The sequence below is a fragment of the Caretta caretta genome, chromosome 6 (genome assembly GCF_965140235.1).
Source record: "Caretta caretta isolate rCarCar2 chromosome 6, rCarCar1.hap1, whole genome shotgun sequence".
NCBI classification, from domain to species: domain Eukaryota; kingdom Metazoa; phylum Chordata; order Testudines; family Cheloniidae; genus Caretta; species Caretta caretta.
In genome coordinates, this window is record NC_134211.1 from 28,381,292 (window position 1) to 28,401,661 (window position 20,370).

Sequence of the window (20,370 nt, forward strand, 5' to 3'; positions counted from 1 at the left end):
GACTCAGTGGCAAAACTCCCATTGACTCCAACAGAAGCTGCATCAGACCTCAGATGTCAAGTTAATGCATGAGAATTGAGAATAATGTCTATTGGCACAGAAGGGAGGCTGGCTAGGCAGAAAGCCGACTAAAATACAAGTAGTAAACAAATTACAAAGTAGCAGCTATTTTTTTTAATTGCCTTCATGTTTAGGGCCAGATCTTCATCTGGTATAAATGACGACAGCTCCATTGGACTCTTCATGCGCTAATGTCTGGTTTACACTTGAAAGTAACTGTCCATTAGGCAGTATGATTGATTTTTTTAAATTTTACTAATACAGTTATTCCAGTACAAGCGCCATTGTGAATGCACTTGCACCAGTATAAAGAAGAACTATAGCATAGTTTTATAGTTACCCCCTTGTGTGGATGCCGTTATATCAGTATGTTCCACTTTAACTATACCTGTATCATTAAAACAGTGCAACTTTCTAGGGTATAAAAGGCCTAACATGTGACTCTCAACAAGTATAAGTAAAATGTTTGTACAAAGAAATATGTTTTTTAAACTTATGGTAGTGCTTAAACCCTGAATTTCCCTGATATTCTGGGAATAAATGAGAACCTGATCATTATTGGAGCAGGTGGGGGGCGGGGAGAGAGAGAGAGAGAGTGTGTGCCCGTGTGTGCATGCCCATGTGCATGCATGAATATTATTTCCAGCAAAGCTTGTGAGGACAATTATAACTGAAAGTAACTGTATTGAAGAGATGGCGAAAGGCTGGTTGTTCGCTCTTAAAAGAAATCTGGATGTTAGAGCACTGTGTCCATTCGCTGTAGAGTTATCCTGCAACAAACACACAGAGTGAATTGTACCCAGATAAAAAGGCACTGCTGAAGGAGCTTTGAGACACATAGAAGAGTCCGTGTCTTTGATGAAAACATAAGGCTAGATTCTCAGTTACACTCTGGCCCCCTCCTGCACTAGTCTGGCAGTGCAAAAGGGCTGTAATATGGGTGTAAGTTACATTTACACCTACTTTAAGGCTCCTTTTAAACTGCCAAGTCAGTGTCAAGGGTCCTCAATGTGACTGAGAATCAGAATAATTTTGTTTTGATTGTATGTAAAGGATACAACAATCCTTTAGCTTTTGAAAATATTGTGTCCAATATCAGTGAGTGTTCTAACTTTCCTGTCAACCTAGCAAAAAATATATCTACATTAAAATGCATTATTATCTGACAGTGTTCTGCAGCAAATCAGGATAATTCCTGTGTTGTTGTAGCATACTGAATGCACTGTGCTATAGAAATCAATGAATTCTGCATCAGGTTTGTCGCACTCCTCTCCAAGATGCCTTTGCCCTACATCCATTCATTGCTTTTCCTAATAATACAGCATGAGCACTTTAAGGGATGCTCAAAAGAGTCTTCTAATCAAAAATTAAACAAACCAAGCAATTATTTAAAGCAAATTAATTTTTACTTTGGAGAAACTTAACCAACATTTTAGTCATTTTCATGAGCTTCATAACTTTTCCTTGATTAGAAGATTTATGCATTTATATATTTTTTTCTAAAAGTGTATGGACTTTGAGCCTATCTTTGTTCCAACTGAAGTGAATGGGAGTTTTGCTGCTGCTTTCAGTAGCTGCCTGATTCAAGCCCATTGAAGTCAATAGAAAGATTCCCTTGAAGCAGTATTAGGCCCTGTAAGGGCTTTTACCTTTCTGCCACAGATGTCAGTCTTTCTCTATGGAAAATCCCACATCCTTAAACCCCCGAGTCATTGAGAAGGATAATTTATATTTTTACAAACATACTTTACTTTTAAAACCATACAAAAGGCAGTTACCCACTGGCTCTAAATATGTACCCTCCTCGTGAAATATTCAAAACACTAGGTTTTTATTCATTTGTAACAGAATCAGTCATAGTAATGAGTTTCTTGGTCATGATAAAATGTCCTAAATATCCCTGTCCTGGGCAGAGAAGAGCTTTGAGGTTTTGCTTAAAGGAAGTTATGTAAAGTTTCATTACAGGATTTTTTAAAACCATGATCCTCTGGGAATTATGATAGAACTACTTGCTAGCTGCCAGATAACATTTGAATGAGCTGAGAACAAGGACGAGTTTCTCTTCTAGAGAGACAAGGTGGATGAGGTAATATCTTTTATTGGACCAACTGATAGTACCTCTAATACCTTGGTACCAACACAGCTACAACAACCCTGCATATCATGATTATGTGGTGTCTTATATGATGAGGATTAGAATTCATTGCAATGATAATTAGATGTTTCAGCTACTAATATCCACACCCTTGTATTGCAAAGGTATTTTTGTCCAATGTATGCTTTGTATATTGAAGACATTTATGTCTTGTATCACAGTATGGGGCAGAAGGTGAGGATAGGATCACTTTTAATCAACTGTAAAGTACAAGATCATAGTCCTGCTGTCCCAGATGCTGGCCACTCCCACAGTGAGGACAGTGAATCTCATGAGTTTGCAGAGCACAAAGTTTGTCTCTGGCAGATAAAATAAATGGGTTTCCCCCTCCTCTCTCTGTTCCATCCCCAGAATCAGTGGATCCCCTGAGAACTGTATGGACCTTGGCAGTCCACAAAGGTTACGGCTGTCTACTTGGAGTTCTTGTGCCTTTGCACTGGCTTCAAGAATACACGAGGTTTCTGGCCTTCGTTGAAGCTGTGCTGCCAGGCTCCTCCTCACAAAGAGTTCTATGGCGTGTTCACAGCCTTCCAAGACTCTCTCTTGGGTGGGAGGATCTGCCCCTTACTGATTTAGGGCCTCTACCTACAAACAACTCCATGCAAGAAACTGACATTGAGGTCTTCAGTGGCAGTTCTACAGTGAAACACACCCTACTGAAGTCAGTGGAAAGAATCCCATTGACTTCAGCTTGCTATGAATCATGCTCATGGAAGACTTGTAGGATCACACCCTTATGACTGCAAACAGTTTGTAAAGTGTATTTCAATTAATATTTAACTTTTTGTTCCTAGAGGATTCCCGTCCAGCGTGTACTATTCCTCCCTTATACCTTTCATGACTCTGTATTTTTCTAAGTAAACGCTGCAATTTTTTTTAAAGTATGCATTGTCAACTTTTAATACATTTTAAATAATCTGCAGAGATGTGCCAAAGGATTATTCAGAGGTGTGGGGAGGAGGAAAGGCTGCAAAGGGTCAAAGGAAGCTTTGCATTAACCCACTGAAAAAGCTCAGATTGTAATGGGCAAAATAAAGAGTCTGTTTTCCTCTCCATATGCACACATAACTCCCATTAATATCAGTGGAAGCTATGTGCTTGGTCTTCATCCTACTCTCCTAACGTGAATGTAACTCTGACATCAGTGGCAGTTATACATGTGTAAGCATTATAGGACTGAACCCATACAGAGAAAACATTAGGCAAAGTATTAGGGAAATAATTAAAAATATAATTTAGTAAACTTAAGGGAAATGGCACATGAAATTGATTTTCTTATCTTATGTCCTATGCCCTCATTTTATGTGGAAGGTTAGAGTTTAGTTTATACAAGCTGTGGTGGATAGAATGTCAGTGGCCCAAGTTGTTCACACATTTGTACATTAGTATATCATTTCTGGGAACGTCTTGCCTGATGGGTTACATTTATAATGATGTTTATAGGATCTAAGGGAAAAATTCTCCTCTCCAATCTACACTGCAGTTTTATACTTCAATACCTACAGCATAGACTGGCAATGAACGTTTTGTCCTTCGGCTGTTTCCATTCGCTAAAGGATTGTGTGTCTGACACGTAGGATCATGAAACTTCTTACAAGTTTACAGTGGAATTTATCTGAGGTGGAGATTCTCGGTGGCATGAATTCTCCAATGATTTTGTTCCTTATTTCTTTGTACATTATAATGTACAGTGTGGCCTTTGTCTGCAGCAGGGCCATCGCTGCACAATATAATATCCTGCTCTCTGCTTTAAATTCAAAATGACTAAAATATCAACTGTATTTTTAACATTCTTTAATACTGTTCTCTATTGTGGGAAACTGCCACTCTGTGTGTATAAAACCCAATGAATTAAATTAGACTTTTTTGACGCATCATGGACTGAAAGATTGAGATCAAACTTGGAGCTGTAGGTTTCCCGTTAATTTAAAAAAAAAAAGGGGGGAGACCTTAAATCTGCCAAAAATTGTGACAAAACTGTGCACGTGCAATAAAGGACACATCATGTCATCCAATTACCATGGCGGGGGGTGTGGCAGGGAAGGGCTGTAGAAACTGTCAACAGCATGGCAAGAAATACCAAATGAAAAGATTTTCAACTATTTTTTTTGTTTATTGTAGCACCTATGGTGCTTTGTTGCAGTACAGAGCACTGCAATATTCGGTATATGGTACTATCAGTAGCAGGGAATCCAGGCAGTACAGAAATGTACAGCAAGCTTTTCTAAACTTCTTGCAATCGGAGATTAAAAACACACAGCCCACCAATTGAAGAAGATCCTTGTATGTTTATTTAGAGTCACACTGGAACATCCATATTTTTCCACACCAAGCTGTGCTTTTTCTACCAGTAGTAAGTTAATGGGACTCTGAGCAGAGTAAATTGACCATAATGCTGGGTTTGGTTTGGGTTTTCGTTTTTTGGGGTTTTTTGTACTTTGGCTTGACCTCTACTCCGCCCATCTTTGTTCAGACCACATGCCTTCCTTGGAGATTGCATAGCTTTGATGATTTTAAACACTTTATGTGGTAGGTTAGCAATGCAGCATATCAAGCAGAACTCCCAGGGTTGTACATGAAACCCTGAGGCAGGCTTTGTCATAGTGAATTGCTGTTTTTCAGCACACAATCCAGGGGCACTTATGGCCTTCACTGTCTGCTTATTCTTTGTTGTGCGTATACATTGAGGTAATTCCTTGTCTCTCCGCCCTTTCTTACATCAGATTATTGTAGGCGTGCTTCTGCTCTACTACTTGCTTGGAATCAGTGCCTTAATTGGAGCAGTAGTGATTATAGTGCTTGCACCTGTCCAGTACTTTGTGGCAACAAAACTCTCACAGGCCCAAAGAAGCACATTAGTAAGTATCTCTGGTATTTCTTCATCCGTCTGCATTTAGAATTGCAAAGCGAAGCCTATGACATTGACCAAATACTACCTGGCAAAGATTTTGTAACAATCTAGAATGTCAAGGGCAGGATGTGAAAGTGATGAAAAGAGAAGCAGTAAGGACACAATTTGTCTTAGATTTATTCTCTTAAACAGGGTTGTTTTTTTCTCTTTACAGTAAGTAGCTTGAGATTTGATCATTTTTCTCCTTTCCCATCTTATAAACTAAAACTAAGTCAATGATCATTCTGTCCACTGAAATGCTATTGTACATAATAGAGCCAAATGCTCGTCCCATAGAAAGCCCCAAAAATGAACCTAGTTGGAGGGGGGCATAGGGAGAAGGACTCCTTCACTCTAACTCAGAACCAAGTCACAGAGCATAGGTGCGAGAACGATGGGTGCGGGGGTGCTGCAGCACCCCCGGGGGCCCGGCTGCCAGCCACACACGCCCAGGGTCCCAGCTGTTGGCCTCAGTTCAGTGGGGTGGGGTGGAACAGGGGTAAAGGGGTTGGCTTTCAGCACCCTCACTATTAAAAATGTTCCAGCGCCATTGTCACAGAGTATCTGTGCAAACACATCTCAGCTGTTACTATAGCCTCTGAAAAGTACTAGCAGCATGATACATGCGGGGGTTTGATCAGTAGAACCCCATAGTTTGCATAGCCACTGGTCATCCCTTAACCCTGCCCTGGACTTGCACTTAAATTCTCCCCCACCCAATCGCCTGCACTGCTGCAGCCCAAGTTGCCACGGATCAGTGCTTCACCGCACAAAGAATGTGGAGCCCCCCTCTGAAGCCTGTCCCTATACTCAGTAGAATCACTAGTTCATTGCCTCTCCAGCCATGTGAGCCCATTTAGGGGGTCCGGGGACAAGATTTTTCTCCCTTAGATCTACTTTGCCCTCAGTATGCACACGTAGCACTGAGTATTAATGGGAGTTATACATACGTATCCCCACCTCCAAATACCTTTCGTAGTATCAACTCATCTAGATGTGTGGTCTTCATTCCCATATCTGAGCAATAATGGGTTGCCTTGGAGAAAAAGGAAAGAATTTTGAAATGACATATGTGTTCAGTTTAGCACATCATTACTAGCACATTATACAGGAGCAGTCTGTGCTTTTAATTACCATGTAAAAATGTTTATTTCAGATTGTCAGCAGTTACTGAGAATTACTTACGTGGGGATATTTCATTACACAGTGAAAATTCAGCAAACACTTTTGGCACTAGAAGCCAACCCCTTGGTGTGACTGAAAGCCCATGTAGGGGTGAGACTGTCATTAGGAACTAGGTGATTTAGGAGCACTGGTCCCATTGAAAGTCAGTGGGACTTTGTGCTTCTAAGTCACCTAGACACTTTTGAAAATCACACCCCTAGAAAGGGAAAGTTGAATGGACAGAGCCATTGAAGATATTATTGACTGATTACTGTACGCAACCTGCTGTTGACTGCAGGCAGCTTACACGGTGACACAGATCCTCATTCTAAGGTGCTCTAGTAATCCTCCTTAAATTAATTTACATGTAATTGTTGCAGGAATATTCCAATGAGAGACTGAAGAAAACAAATGAGATGCTTCGGGGCATTAAACTCCTTAAACTCTATGCGTGGGAACACATCTTTCACAGCAGTGTGGAGGAAACCCGGCAAAAGGAAATGACTAGCCTTAAGGCCTTTGCTCTCTATACCTCCGTATCAAGTAAGTTGCTTCCTTATCACACTGATGAGCTCATGTACTGGTACATTATTACCTCCTAATGAGTTTACCATTTCTCAGCTGGCATAGATCCTACCACTTTAGGGTCTGATCCCATACTCCTTACTGTGCACACAGATCTTCCCTTTGATTCAAAAGAGTTCTACCTGTATGAGGTTTATGCATGTGTGCCCTGAATAATTAGGTCCTTAATGGGCTAAAGAAACTAAATATCTAAAAAAATGTCAGTTCAGGTGATCCATGGAATTTTTTCTCTTTTACAAAATGTGAATTTGGAGGTCAGGGTGAAGGACAAATAGCAGCAGCTAGAGGAGGGCTCCCTGGGGGAGTTTAGTGCTGTGCAGCCTGCCTCATCTGGCTCTGCCTATGCTCCCCAATCCTGTGTAGCATCACTTTTTCTATTTTTTTCAGTCTTGAGCCTCGCTGGAATGGAGAGTGTCAGTCATGTGATGGTTTTGTGATGTGTGTAAATTAAGCTAGCGTTTGTACGTGGGTCTGCAGATTTGAAAAGTCATCACAATTTCTTGTACAGCCCCAGTAATCCAGGATTATCTGAACTTCAACCTACAAAATCTTGTGTAAAATAGTGGATTTAGGGCCTGTTGCTGCACTGTGATGCACTGGTGAAAAAGCCTGCTTGTATAGCACTTTCACTATGAGAATTGTCTGGCTAGGGTAACTGAGGTTTCTCAGCGGAAGCAGTCTGTATTGCTGCCTGAGGAACAGTAATAGGATCCTACTGGAGTTGGGAAGTGCCAAAGGCAAAGCAGAGATACTTGGTTTTATTCAGGACAACACAGTGTCTTGCTGTGCATCATTTAGGGTTGTAAAAAGTTCCTGTATATACAGACTAGAAGTAATTGCCTAATTGCTGCTTTAACTGGGCCTGTGACTTCATAGGGAGTTTTCCTATGAACAGAAGACAGCTAAAAAACCTAGATGGTTTCCTTATGAAACTATGGTGATTCTCAGCAGGATCCTAGCATTCTGGGGATGTGTGAAGCTGCGAGACCCCAAGCAATTTTCAGCATTCCAGCTTTTTTTTTATTCCCTCTTCAATCTTATTTCATTTCTTAGCCTTCTGTAAAGCATTTACTCTCTCTTTGAGTTGAGCTGAGCCAAGCCTATAATTGAAGAGGTTGTAAAAAGTTCCTATAACCTCAGGTCAGGAGTATCTGCACCTTTGCTGCTTTAGCTTAGGCCAGGGTTACACTACAAACTTACATCAGTAGAACTAAGTTGCTCAGGGGTGTGAAAAATCCACACCCCAGAGTTATGCAGTTATAACGACCTAGCCCCCTGGTATAGACAGCGCTATACTGATGGGAGAACTTCTCCCATCGACATAGTTACGGCCTCTCACGGAGGTGGATTAACTATGCCAATGAGAGAAGCTTTCCTATTAGCACTGTAGCATCTTCCCTAAAGTGCTACATCAGTGCCACTGCAGCTTTTTAAGTGTAGACCTGCCCTTAAGCTGTCAATAGAGCTGCATTGATTTACATTAGCTGACGCTCTGGCTATACGGAGATTATAAAGGCACAGAACTCATTAGTTTTCTCAATATAGATATAAATAGAATGACAGGCATAACCAACATTAGATCTGCTGTCTGGGTTTCAGACGTCTTTTATATATATTCTTTATTTGTTGTTCACATCCATAAGTGAAAACTTGTCAACCTCATTGTCTCAAAGCAATAGTGTAAAAATACAAGTATGTGTCCATACAAATTAGCTCCAAAAATGATGCACCAGTAATAACTTAAGAATCACAATAGTGACTCAAAACAGCACAGAAAAATAGCACTATTGTGATATTAACTAGGTGGAGATAAACTTGATGGAGACTCTTGGTTATTATCCTGGCAATACAAAGCAATGGAAATTAATTTTGGTGAGTTTTGCAGAACACTTGATCAGGTAAACATAATTCATTAGAATGGATAACTCTAGCATTCCAGTCTGCCTGCCTATCAAAATTTCTAAGGTAGTTATCCCTGTGGTATATAAGCGTTGGTATCTATATACCTGGTATCACCATAATTCACCACAATAAAATATATATTGCACCTGAGAATGTAGTAATAATACATGATGATGTCATCCTCACTCTTTTTCTCTCTATATAAAGCTATGTGTTGCCTGTGTAAGATTTTATTTTTAAAAGTAAAGGGAAAAGGGTGAGAGATATGTTGGAGACACTTTGTGTGTCACTGGGTAAGAGGAAGGATAGACATTTTTCAGGACAATGGGAGCAGAAGAAATTGGATATTTTCTAGAATTTGTTTTTAAATGTTCTGAACGTTGAATCTTGAAGATGGTATCTTATCTATACTTAACCAATAACCTGAACAGGAGGAAGCAGTTGAGTATACCTCACCTTTGAGGGACAGATTTTCAGTGGATCACAATAAATGCATTTGCAACATTTATGGGTATATCAGTGAGAAGTGGCTTTAAGAGAACCTTCATTTGAATACACAGATTGGTAGTTAAATGTCTGTCACTTCACTCATGTACACAAATGCATTTTTTGCATTTGCAGGGAACTGCAGTGGATGCTGCAGGCACTTTCTTGGAAATAGGCTCTTACCATCGATTTGATAAATTGCCCCTGTCAGAATCAAACCAAGGAGGACAGCTTAGCAGTGATGCAAAGTATTTTCAGTGAAAAGCAAGTTTTGACTTTTTTAACAATGAATTTGTTACCAGCAGCACAACCGCCTCCTGTGAGTTTTCACACAATGCTGGTAAATGAGAGATTCACAAATGTATGCAGTGCAGCTGTAGCATGTCGGTTGCAAGAAAGCTTGTCTCTGTCACCATTAAAATAGTTTCATTTAAAGAAATTAGTTGGCCCCATTGAAATAACTGGCAAAACTCCCATGGACTTCCATAGAATCAGGATTTCACCTCCAGTCCTGCCCACAACAACCATTTTCCCCCTACCCGCAAGTGAATCAGTTGGATAGGTCACTGTTATGATCATATGCTGGAGGAGAATATTGCTGGTGGGCAGTCTGCAGCAGAAGAGGGTCTATCCATGACCAAACTTTGCTGTGTTCTCTGCCTAGACATGCACAAAAATCAAATCTATTTACTTCAAAACTCCCACAGGTAAACTTCAAATACAGTGGCTTAGTGGATTTAAGAAACCAACAGCTGCAGGATGCAAATTTCTTAAAGGCCTTAGGAACACATTCCTTATCCTGCATCATAATTTCTCCATATTTCATACATGTGACAACTGTGCAGCAGGAAGGTCATGGGGGACAGAGTTGAGGTTGTTTTGAACTTCAGCACAAAAATTTCATTTTATCTTTTTTTAAATGTAAACTTGACTTTGAATTTTCCAGGCTTTTAAACATTTGTGGGTTGTTTGGGAGGGAACGGAGGGGAGAAATCATTTTCCTTTCAAAAAAATTGCCTAATTATTGATCAATATTCACAATTTAATTCTAGCTTTAACCAAGTTTTTGCCTGGAAATATAAATATATGCAATATTAATTAATGCAAATACTCTAAATAAGAATTAGAGCTGCATTAACATGACAAATTCATTTTTTTAAACATATAGAACATGAAAAAATGGAGAACATTTTCAGGATTCATTACAGATCTTTTTTAATGTTTGAAAACAGGAAGGATCGTCTACCAATGTCTAACAGCACACTAAATCCTTCTGGGAGTTCATGTCCAAAAAAGGACAGCCAGGGAGTCAGCCAGAATTGTTTGAGGGTCAAATGAGGACATTCCGCAGGAGAAGATAAAATAACTTGGGAATATTTTTACTGTCTGAACATTGACTAAGCCTGGTGAGAGGAAAAGACAGGAATGGATATAAATAAAAATTGAGGTTAACCTCTTTCTTTAGTGTTACGAAACTACTGGTATTTTCCTATGATAGATGCAATGAGGTATCTTATAATATGCTTAGGCTTGGAAGAAGTAGATTTTTATCGGTAAATGTCAGTAAACATCGACTTCTTTGTACACACATGAACTGAAGAAAAAATATTTCCATCAATAATATTTGGAATTTACAGATAGGCAAAGTAAGAGAATACTGCTTGAGATCTTCTTAGAGTTTGATTTGAGGATATTTGCTTTGTATATTATGACAGCTGATGTTGACAGTTTCATAGATTCATAGATATTTAGGTCAGAAGGGACCATTATGATCATCTAGTCTGACCTCCTGCACAACAGAATTTCACCCACCACTTCTGCGAAAAACCTCTCACCTATGTCTGAGCTATTGAAGTCCTCAAATCGTGGTTTAAAGACTTCAAGGAGCAGAGAATCCTCCAGCAAGTGACCCATGCCCCATGCTACAGAGGAAGGCGAAAAACCTCCAGGGCCTCTTCCAATCTGCCCTGGAGGAAAATTCCTTCCCGACCCCAAATATGGCGATCGGCTAAACCCTGAGCATATGGGCAAGATTCACCAGCCAGATACTACAGAAAATTCTTTCCTGGGTAACTCAGATCCCACCCCATCTAATATCCCATCACAGGCCATTGGGCCTATTTACCATAAATATTTAATTACCAAAACCATGTTATCCCATCATACCATCTCCTCCATAAACTTATCGAGTTTAATCTTAAAGCCAGATAGATCTTTTGCCCCCACTGCTTCCCTTGGAAGGCTATTCCAAACAGTTGAGTTTTTAACTGTTATAAAACTTTAATGACAGCAGAAATTGAGATTAAAAACATTAAATAATTATTGTGTGACCCCTTTTAATTTCCTATAAGTGTGAAAATTTAAATCAATAAAAATTGAAAAAAATGCTTAGAACCCATAATTTTGAACTGTGAAAATGTAAATCAATAATTGGAAACAATGCTTAAAAATAAATATAGATAGCTATAAAAATAATAAAACCCCCCAAAAAATCAAATTCTACCAAGCCAAAATATAAGAACATTAGAATGGATGACTCTACCATTCCAGTCTGCCTGTCTGTCTATCAAAATTTCTATACACATTAAATGACTGCTTCATGGAACAGCTTGGAACCCCCAAGGAAAGAAGCAATGTATTACCTTATGGTCCATCTAGCCCAGCATCCTGTCTCTGACAGTGGCCAGATGCTTCGGAGAATATGAGCAGAACAGGGCAATTATCAAGTGATCGATGCCCTGTCATCCAGTCCCAGCTTCTGGCAGTTGGAGGTTTAAGGACGCCTGAAACATGGGATTGCCTCCCTGACCATCTTGGCTAATAGCCATTGATGGACCTTCCTCCATGAACTTATCTAGTTCCTTTTTGAACCCATTTATACTTTTGCCTTCACAACAGGCCGTGGTAATGAGTTGCACAGGTTGCCTGTGTGTTGTATGAAGTACTACTTTATGGTAGTTTTAAACCTGCTGTTTTGTTTTAAAATTGCCTATTCTCATCGGGTGACTGTTAGTTCTAGTATTATATGAAGGGTTAATAACACTTCCCTATTCACTTCCTCTATATCTTGCATGATTTCGTAGACCTTGATCATATCCCCGCTAAGTTGTCTCTCTTCTAAGATAAACAGTCCCAGTCTTTTTAGTGGTTCCATACCCCAACTCATTTTTGTTGCCCTTCTCTGCACCTTTTCCAATTCTAATATATCTGTTTTGAGATGGGGTGGCCCGAACTGCACACAGTATTCAAGGTGTGGGTGTATCATGGTTTTATATGGTGGCATTATGATATTTTCTGTTTTAATATTTATCTCTTTCCTAATAGTTTGTACCATTGTTAACCTTTTTTGACTGCCACTGAACACATAAAGAAAGTTTTCAGAGAACTATCCACAATGTCACCAAGATTTCTTTCTTGAGTGGTAACAGCTAATTTAGACCCCACCATTTAGTACATATAGTTAGGATTGGTTTTGCTAATGTGCATGACATTGCACTTTTCAACATTGAATTTCATCTGTCATTTTGTGACGTAGTGACCCAGTTTAGTGAGATTCCTTTGTAGCTCTTTGCAGTGAGCTTAGGACTTAACTATCTTGAATAAGTTTGTATCATCTGCAAATTTTGCCATGCCACTGTTGACCCACTTTTCCAGATCATTTATGAATATGTTGAATACCACAAGTCCAAGTACAGATCCTTGGGAGAACCTGCTATTTACCTCTCTCTCCATTGTAAAAACTGGCTATTTATTCTTACACTTTGTTTCCTAACTTTTAACCAGTTACTGACCCATGAAAAGACCCTCCCTCTTACACCATGACTGCTTAGTTTGCTTATGAGCCTTTAATGAGGGACCTTGTTACAGGCTTTCTGAAAGTCCAAGTACACTATATCAACTGGATCACTCTTGTCCACATGCTTGTTGGCGTCCTCAAACAATTCTGATAAATTGGTGAGGTATAATTTCCCTTGACAAAAGCCGTATTGGTTCTTCCCTAGCATATCATGTTTATCTATGTGTCTGATTATATTGTTCTTTACTATCGTTTCAACCAATTTGCCTGGTACTGAAGTCATTCTTACTGGCCTGTAATTGCCAGAATTGCCTCTGGAGATTTTTTTTTAATTGGTATTATGTTAGCTACTCTTCAGTCATCTGGTACAGAGGCTCATTTAAGCAATAGGTTACATACCACAGTGAGTAGTTCTGCAATTTCATATTTGAGTTCCTTCAGAACTCTGGGGTGAACACCATCTGGTCCTGGTGATTTAGTACTGTTTTAATTTACCAGTTTGTTCTAAAACCTCCTCTATTGACAATTCAGTCTGGGACAGTTCCTCAGATTTGTTACATAAAAAGAATGGCATGGCTGTGGGGGCCTCCATATCCAATATCCTCTGTAGCAAAGACTAATGTGAAGAGTCCTTGAGTGATCCTTGATCATCCAATGGTCCCATTGACTGTTTGGCAGGCTTCTTGCTTCTGATGTAATTAGCTAGTTGCTCTTCAAATTCTTTTTTGGATTGCCTTATTATACTTTACATTTGACTTGCCAGAGTTTATGCTCCTTTCTATTTTCCTCATTAGGATTTGACTTCCAGTTTTTAAACGATACGTTTTTGCCTCTAACCACCTCTTTTACTCTATAGTTTAGCCATGGTTGCATTTTTGGTGCTCTTACTGTGGTTTTTTTTTTTAATTTGGAGTATACATTTAGTTTAAAAACATCTATTATAATGTTTTAAGCTAGTCTTCATGCAGTTTGCAGGCATTTCACCTTTGTGACTGTTCCTTTTAATTTCCATTTAACTAGCTTCTTCATTTTTGTGTCGTTCCCCTTTATGAAGTTGAATGCTACTGTAGTGGGTTTCTTTGGAATTTTTCCCGTACAAGGATGTTAAATTTAATTACATTATGGTCACCATTTCCAAGCAGGTCAGCTACATTCACCTCTTGGACCAGATCCTGTGCTCCACTTAAGACTAAATCAGGAATTACCTCTTTCCTTGTGGGTTCCAAGCTGCTTCATGAAGTAGTCATATAATGTGTATAGAAATATTGTCTCTGCATCCATTCCGAAAGTGACACGTATCCAGTCAATCTGAGAATAGTTGAAATCCCTCATTATTTTTGCAGTTTCTGCCTTTGTAGCCTCTCTAATATCCCTGAGAATTTCACAATTGCTGTCGCCATTCTGATCAGGTGGTTGGTAGTATGTTCCTCTTACTATATTCTTATTATTCAAGCATGGAATTTCTATCCAGAGTTCTATAGTTCTACGGTACTTTGGTTCATTTAAGATTTTTACTTTATTTGACTCTGTGATTTCTTTCACATATAGTGCCACTCTCCCACTGATGCCACCCACTCTGTCATTCCTATATATTTTTGTACCCTGGTTACTGTGTCCCATTGGTTATCTTAATTCCACCAAATTTCTATGATGCCTGTTATATCAATATCCTCATTTAATGCCAGGCACTCCAATTCCCCCATCTTAGTATTTATCCTTCTAGCATTTAAATATAAGCACTTGTGCATTTTGTCAATATTCTGTTGCTTGCCTTCGTGTGTTATATTTAAATAGGACTTTTTTTTCCCCACTGTTCCTCACTAGCTTCTACGTGTGCTTTACCAACTTCTTCCCGGTGCTCTTTACTAGGATATAGAGTTCCCCTACTAATAAATTCATCCCTAATATGCCTAATGCCCTTCTTAAAAGAGATTTAAGAGAGTGCTATGTTCAGTAATGACAACAAGCAGATGTCTTTCCCATTCTTGTCAAGCTTCAGACGGGTAGCTGTGTCAGTCTGGATCTGTGAAAGCGGCAGAGTCCTGTGGCACCTTATAGACTAACAGACGTATTAGAGCATGAGCTTTCGTGGGTGAATACCCCCTTCGTCAGATGCATGTAGTGGAAATGTCTCTGCCATTTTTTTAAAGGGCCAGCTAATAAATGCAAAGTTCTTGGTTCAGGCTTGTAGTAGTGATGGAATAAACTGCTGGCTTAAGTCAAGTCTCTGACTGCTTCCAAATAATTGGAAAGTCCTCAATTCCTTGATTAGAATGCTTAATATAAGTTTATAGTCCAGTGGCTGGAGCAGGAGAGAGACAAGCAGCTGCAGCCCTAAAGTGACCATTTTGTAACTGGTTGCTGTGTGCTGACATTCTCTCTTCCAGCTGAATGCACTAAGTGGACTGTTTCCCCCAGCAGAAGGAATATGACTGTCTCAAAACTTCTGCATGTTGCATAAATGACTAGTGAAGAATTCTCAGCCTTCTTGATATGCTTTGAAACTTTAAGGTCTGAGTGATTGTCCCTTGTGCTTCCTGTTTGGTCTGGGTTTCCTGTTCTGGGTACTAATCAGCAGCTGGACTGGACCTCTACAGCACTGAGCTTCTAAGGCAAGATAACATCATCTGAGGCCTGACAGGGAGTTTCGAGAGGGAGTTCTCCAGGTGAAGGAGGAGCAAATACGGGATTCTGGGGCTGGAGAGAGAGTTTTAGAAGAAAAATTCCCCTTGTTTGAAGTCTCAATGATGGCAATAACTATCCTTTGGGGTACAGAGAAGAAGTTCTGATTCTTGCTTGCATATTTATACCTGCCTCTGGAAATTTCCACTACATGCATCCAAAAAGTGGGTATTAACCCATGAAAGCTCATGCTCCAATACGTCTGTTAGTCTATAAGGTGCCACACAACTCTGCCGCTTTTCCCATCCTTGTGGGTTAACTATTGCACAGAGTGACCTGAAGAAAAGCTCTGTGTATGCTTGAAAGCTTCTCTCTCTCACCAATAGAAGTTGGTCTACTAAAAGAGATTACCTCACCCACCTTGTCTTTTTAATATCCTTGGATGTTGTAACATGGCTACAACAGCACTGCATATTGCACAAATTGCATAGCTGCATAAATCCCAGGCCTTTCCACTAGTGGGTGCAGGAAGCTTGAGAACAAAATTCTTAATTAAATCAGTGGCTCTTTAAAACAAATTACTAGAATATATATAAATGAGATATCTGTGACCTTTCTAAGTTCACCTCTTGCTATAGTGAGAAAAATATTTAACTAAGGGAAAGGAATTAGTTTTCTTTATTTTTTCAATAGATTTTAAATTTTTTCTCTCAATTATACTCAGATAGTGAAATAAGACTGGGCAAAACAAAAGCTCAAGTAAATGGGTTTAGATAGAGGAGTGAATAGCTTGTGATGTGACCACAGCTGACTCTGACAAAAACAAGCAAGGTTCTTCCTATGCTTCCAAACAGATAATTAGTCATTATGTAAAGTTGTTAGTTTATATTCATGTCCGGTCTGAAAGTGGACCCCAGCCAGAAGCCACACATTCTTTCCAGTCCCCAACCATCTGTGCTTAATAACCTGGCCATACTGGGGAAATCAATGACACCATACCACAGGAGGGACCATACAGCTAGAGGACAGAGAGGAAACTACAGTTCATTATTTGTATTGCAGCAGCACCTGTAGGCCCCATCATATTTAGGCACTGTACAAATACATATCAAGAGACAGTCCCCATCCCAAAGAGGTTACAATCTAAATGGACAAGACTGATAAAACAAGTATTATTATCCCTATCTCCTAGATGAAGAATGAGTCAGAGAATCAAGTGACTTGCCCAAGGTCACAGAGGAAGTCAGTGGCCGAGCTTGGAATAGAAGCCAAGTCTTCTGAAGCCCAGGTCACAAGCCTTAATCACAAGAACTCCTTTTTTCCCCACTATGTGAAGCAATTTCAGCTCTATCCCTAGCGTCAGGGATCTACAGCTTTTGGGACCATTCTCTGCAGATTCTTGTACCTAAGCAACCCCACTCCTTTCCCCTTCTGTTAGGTCACAAACCCTGACTCACAGAAGAGATGGTTACAAGAAAATATCAGTATAAAAACCTGTCACTCTTCCCAACACCTGCCCCTTTCCTTGTTATTTTTTACTAACAGGGAAGCTGTAGTCCTGCAATTTTATAATAGAACCTTTAAATGATTCTCTCCTGAAATATAGCAAAATAGGATGGGCCAAATCCATTCCTGGTGTATACAGAGAATGACTCAATTGAAGCCAGGGATTAATATGATCTTTCAGCAGTAACCTGACAGTTAACTCCTGTCTCAAAATGCATCTGTTACTGTAATCATGATTGTAATTATTTTGGAATGTTACTGAGTGGAGGATATGTCAGTAATGGCACAATTGCTACCTATCGCACCAAAAGAGTACCAGAAAAAAGAAAAACTTCCTCTTGACAGTGCAATGCAATGTATAAACCAATAATCTATCCATACAGTGATTTGATGGGTGCTGTGTATTTTTACAATCTGGAGTGCAATATACTGTGGACACCATAAAAAAAAACAACAAATATATTGGCTGCAGTAGTTAAATTTACCACAATATTTGTGTATTTCTCCTATTCTAAACATAGGAAATGCCATAGTAAAGTCAAATACTAGTTTATATTGTATACTCATTGTATTGTAAATATTTTCGACTGCTCAGTATAAACTATCTAAATAGTGATGCATGTTTTCCTTCACAGTTTTCATGAATGCAGCAATACCAATTGCAGCTGTACTTATAGTAAGTATGAACTTTTCTAAATAGCAGTGTTTAGAAGCCAGATCGACCTGATTTTTCGTAAAGCGAAGGCTGGTAGATTCCAAACTGAGATCTGTCAAATGCTGCACCAGAAACATCTGATTTCACTTGCTTTTGCTAATTTAAAAAGAAGTGCCTCAGGGTTTTTTTAAATATTACTTCCCTAGTGGCTAAAGGGGTAAGCTGTAGGCATGATGTAGCTTTCTTTTTAGTAAGGCTTTTGACACAGTCCCACATTACATTCTCATAAGCAAACTAGGGAAATTTGGTCAGCGTGAAATTACTGTAAAATGGGTGCAAAACTGTTAAAATACCATATTCAAAGAACAGTTATTCATAGCTGGCGGTTAAACTAGGGGGACAAATTTTGTGGGGTCCTTCAGGGATCAGTCGTGGGTCTGTTACTGTTCAATGTTTTCATTAATGACTTTGATAATGGAGAGGAGAGTATGCTTATAAAATTTGTGTATGACCCCAAGCTGGGAGGGGTTGCAGGCACTTTGAAAGACAGGATTAGAATTCAAAAGGACATTGACAAATGGGAGAATTGGTCTGAAATCAACAAGATGAAATTCAATAAAGAAAAATGCAAAGTACTACACTTGGGAAGGAGAAATCAGATGTACAAATACAAAATGGGAAAAAACTGGTGAGGTGGTAGTACTGCAGAAGATCTTGGGTTTAACATGGATCACAAGTTGAATACATTCTGGGGTGTATTAACAAGAGTGTTGTATGTAAGATATGGGAGGCAATTGTTCACTCTGCTTGGCACTGATGAGGCCTCACCCGGAGTACTGGGTCCAGTTTTAGGTGCCACACTTTAGAAAGATGTGGACAAATTGGAGAGAGTCCAGAGGACAGCATGTTTTAGTCTTGAGAAAAGAAGACTGAGGAGGGATCTGATAAGTAAGACTGCGATTCTGTCACAGAGGTCACGGATTCCGTGACTTTTGTAGCTGCAATGGCCGGTGCAGCTGATCCCTGGGCCAGCTGCTCGAGCGCCCTGTGGCCTGCCACACCGGGTGCTGCTGGAGTAGCCCTGGGGCCAGCCACACCGGCTGCTGCTCAGGTGGTCCCGGGGCGACTGAGCAGTGGTCCCAGGATCATCCCTGAGGGAGGGTCTGAGCAGCGGTCCCAGGAGCTTCCCTGGGGCCAGCTGCACCAGTCGCTACTCGGGTGGCTGGCCCGGGGGAAGCACCCAAGCAGCGGTCCCTGGGGCCTCGGAACAGGGGTGGCTGGGGGGGTAGTCAGCCCCCGCGGCCAGTGCAGGGGCTAGGCATCGGCCCCTGGACCCCCACAGCAGCCATGTACTGGGGCCCCCCAGAGCAGCAGCACCCTGGGCCCCAGGAGCTGCTAAGTTTTAGTCAGGGGTATTTATATAGTAAAAGTCATGGACAGGTCACCGGCCGTGAATTTTTTTTTTTATTGCTCGTGACCTGTCCATGACTTTTACTAAAAATACCCATAATTAAATCTTAGCCTTACTGATAAGTCTTCAAATACGTTAAGGGCTTTTTATAAAGAAGGACGATGATCAATAGTTTTCCATCGCCACTGAAGGTGATGGAAGGTGAAGGTGATAACAAGTAATGGGCTTAATCTGCAGCAAGGAAGATTTAAATAGGATATTAGAAAAAACTTTCTAACTATAAGGATAGTTAAGCTCTGGAACAGGCTTCCAAGGAACCTTGTAGAATCTCCATCATTGGAGGTTTTTAAGAACAGAACAAACAAGTGTCAGGGATGTTGTAGGCATACTTGGTCCTACGTTCCCAGGGGGCTGGATTAGATGACCTCTAAAGGTCCTCACCAGACCTACATTACTATGATTCGGTAACGGTCCAACCCATTCCCACTGAAGTCAAGCCTTTTGAATCAACAGTAACAGAACTATATGGAACAAAACTCCTTATTCTTCCCAGACTCACCACAGATCTGGGACTGTGTGTGCACCAAGCTTTTTCTTAACCTTTCCCACAGTGGCAGAAGCCTTAGCACAGCTCCATTGGTGGTAGTCACAGTGGAAGCATGAGTGCAGACAATCCCACAGGCATTTTTATCTTTGTATCCTCTAACCCTGCTTAGAACAAGTCTAGACAAACAAGGTTGTAAAATCACTGGCACCTTGTCTGCACTCATGCTCTGCATAGGACTAAAACCTATGGAGCTAAAATGGTGCCAGTACAATGGGGAAAAATTTTAAGCTTGGTGTAGACCAGGCCTTGAGGAGAGAAAGACCTTAATGATTTGCAGGTTGAGGAGTAATTACTGAGCTCATGCAATAAATATCAGAAAATAGAATCCCAGGGGGACTTTGTTTGAATGAGACTGGGTTGAAAACTCTGCAAGGAGCTCAGACTATGGCCCACTATGGATCTGGTTATTCAGGACTAGATATTCTGTATGCAGTGTGACATGATTTGAAGCGCCATTCTAGCAAATTTTATTTTTTCTCAGTCATCAATGATCTCACCATTAAAGCATATATGGGTCTTGCCTGCTTTTTT

General features: G+C 40.1%; 1 protein-coding gene across 12 annotated transcripts in view; it reads left to right on the forward strand.

Annotated features, from left to right (window-relative positions):
* ABCC8 (ATP binding cassette subfamily C member 8) overlaps window positions 1-20,370 on the forward strand; it is a 139,864-nt gene that overhangs the window by 42,243 nt on the left and 77,251 nt on the right. For all 12 annotated transcript variants that reach the window (XR_012668890.1, XR_012668889.1, XM_075129362.1 and 9 more), the window contains 3 exons: window positions 4,939-5,073; window positions 6,650-6,812; window positions 17,802-17,842. Coding sequence is in view for 10 of the 12 variants with exons in the window: in XM_075129362.1 (XP_074985463.1) it covers window positions 4,939-5,073; window positions 6,650-6,812; window positions 17,802-17,842 (339 nt within the window). In the remaining 2 variants the exon portion in view is untranslated. The remainder of the gene's footprint in view (window positions 1-4,938; window positions 5,074-6,649; window positions 6,813-17,801; window positions 17,843-20,370) is intronic.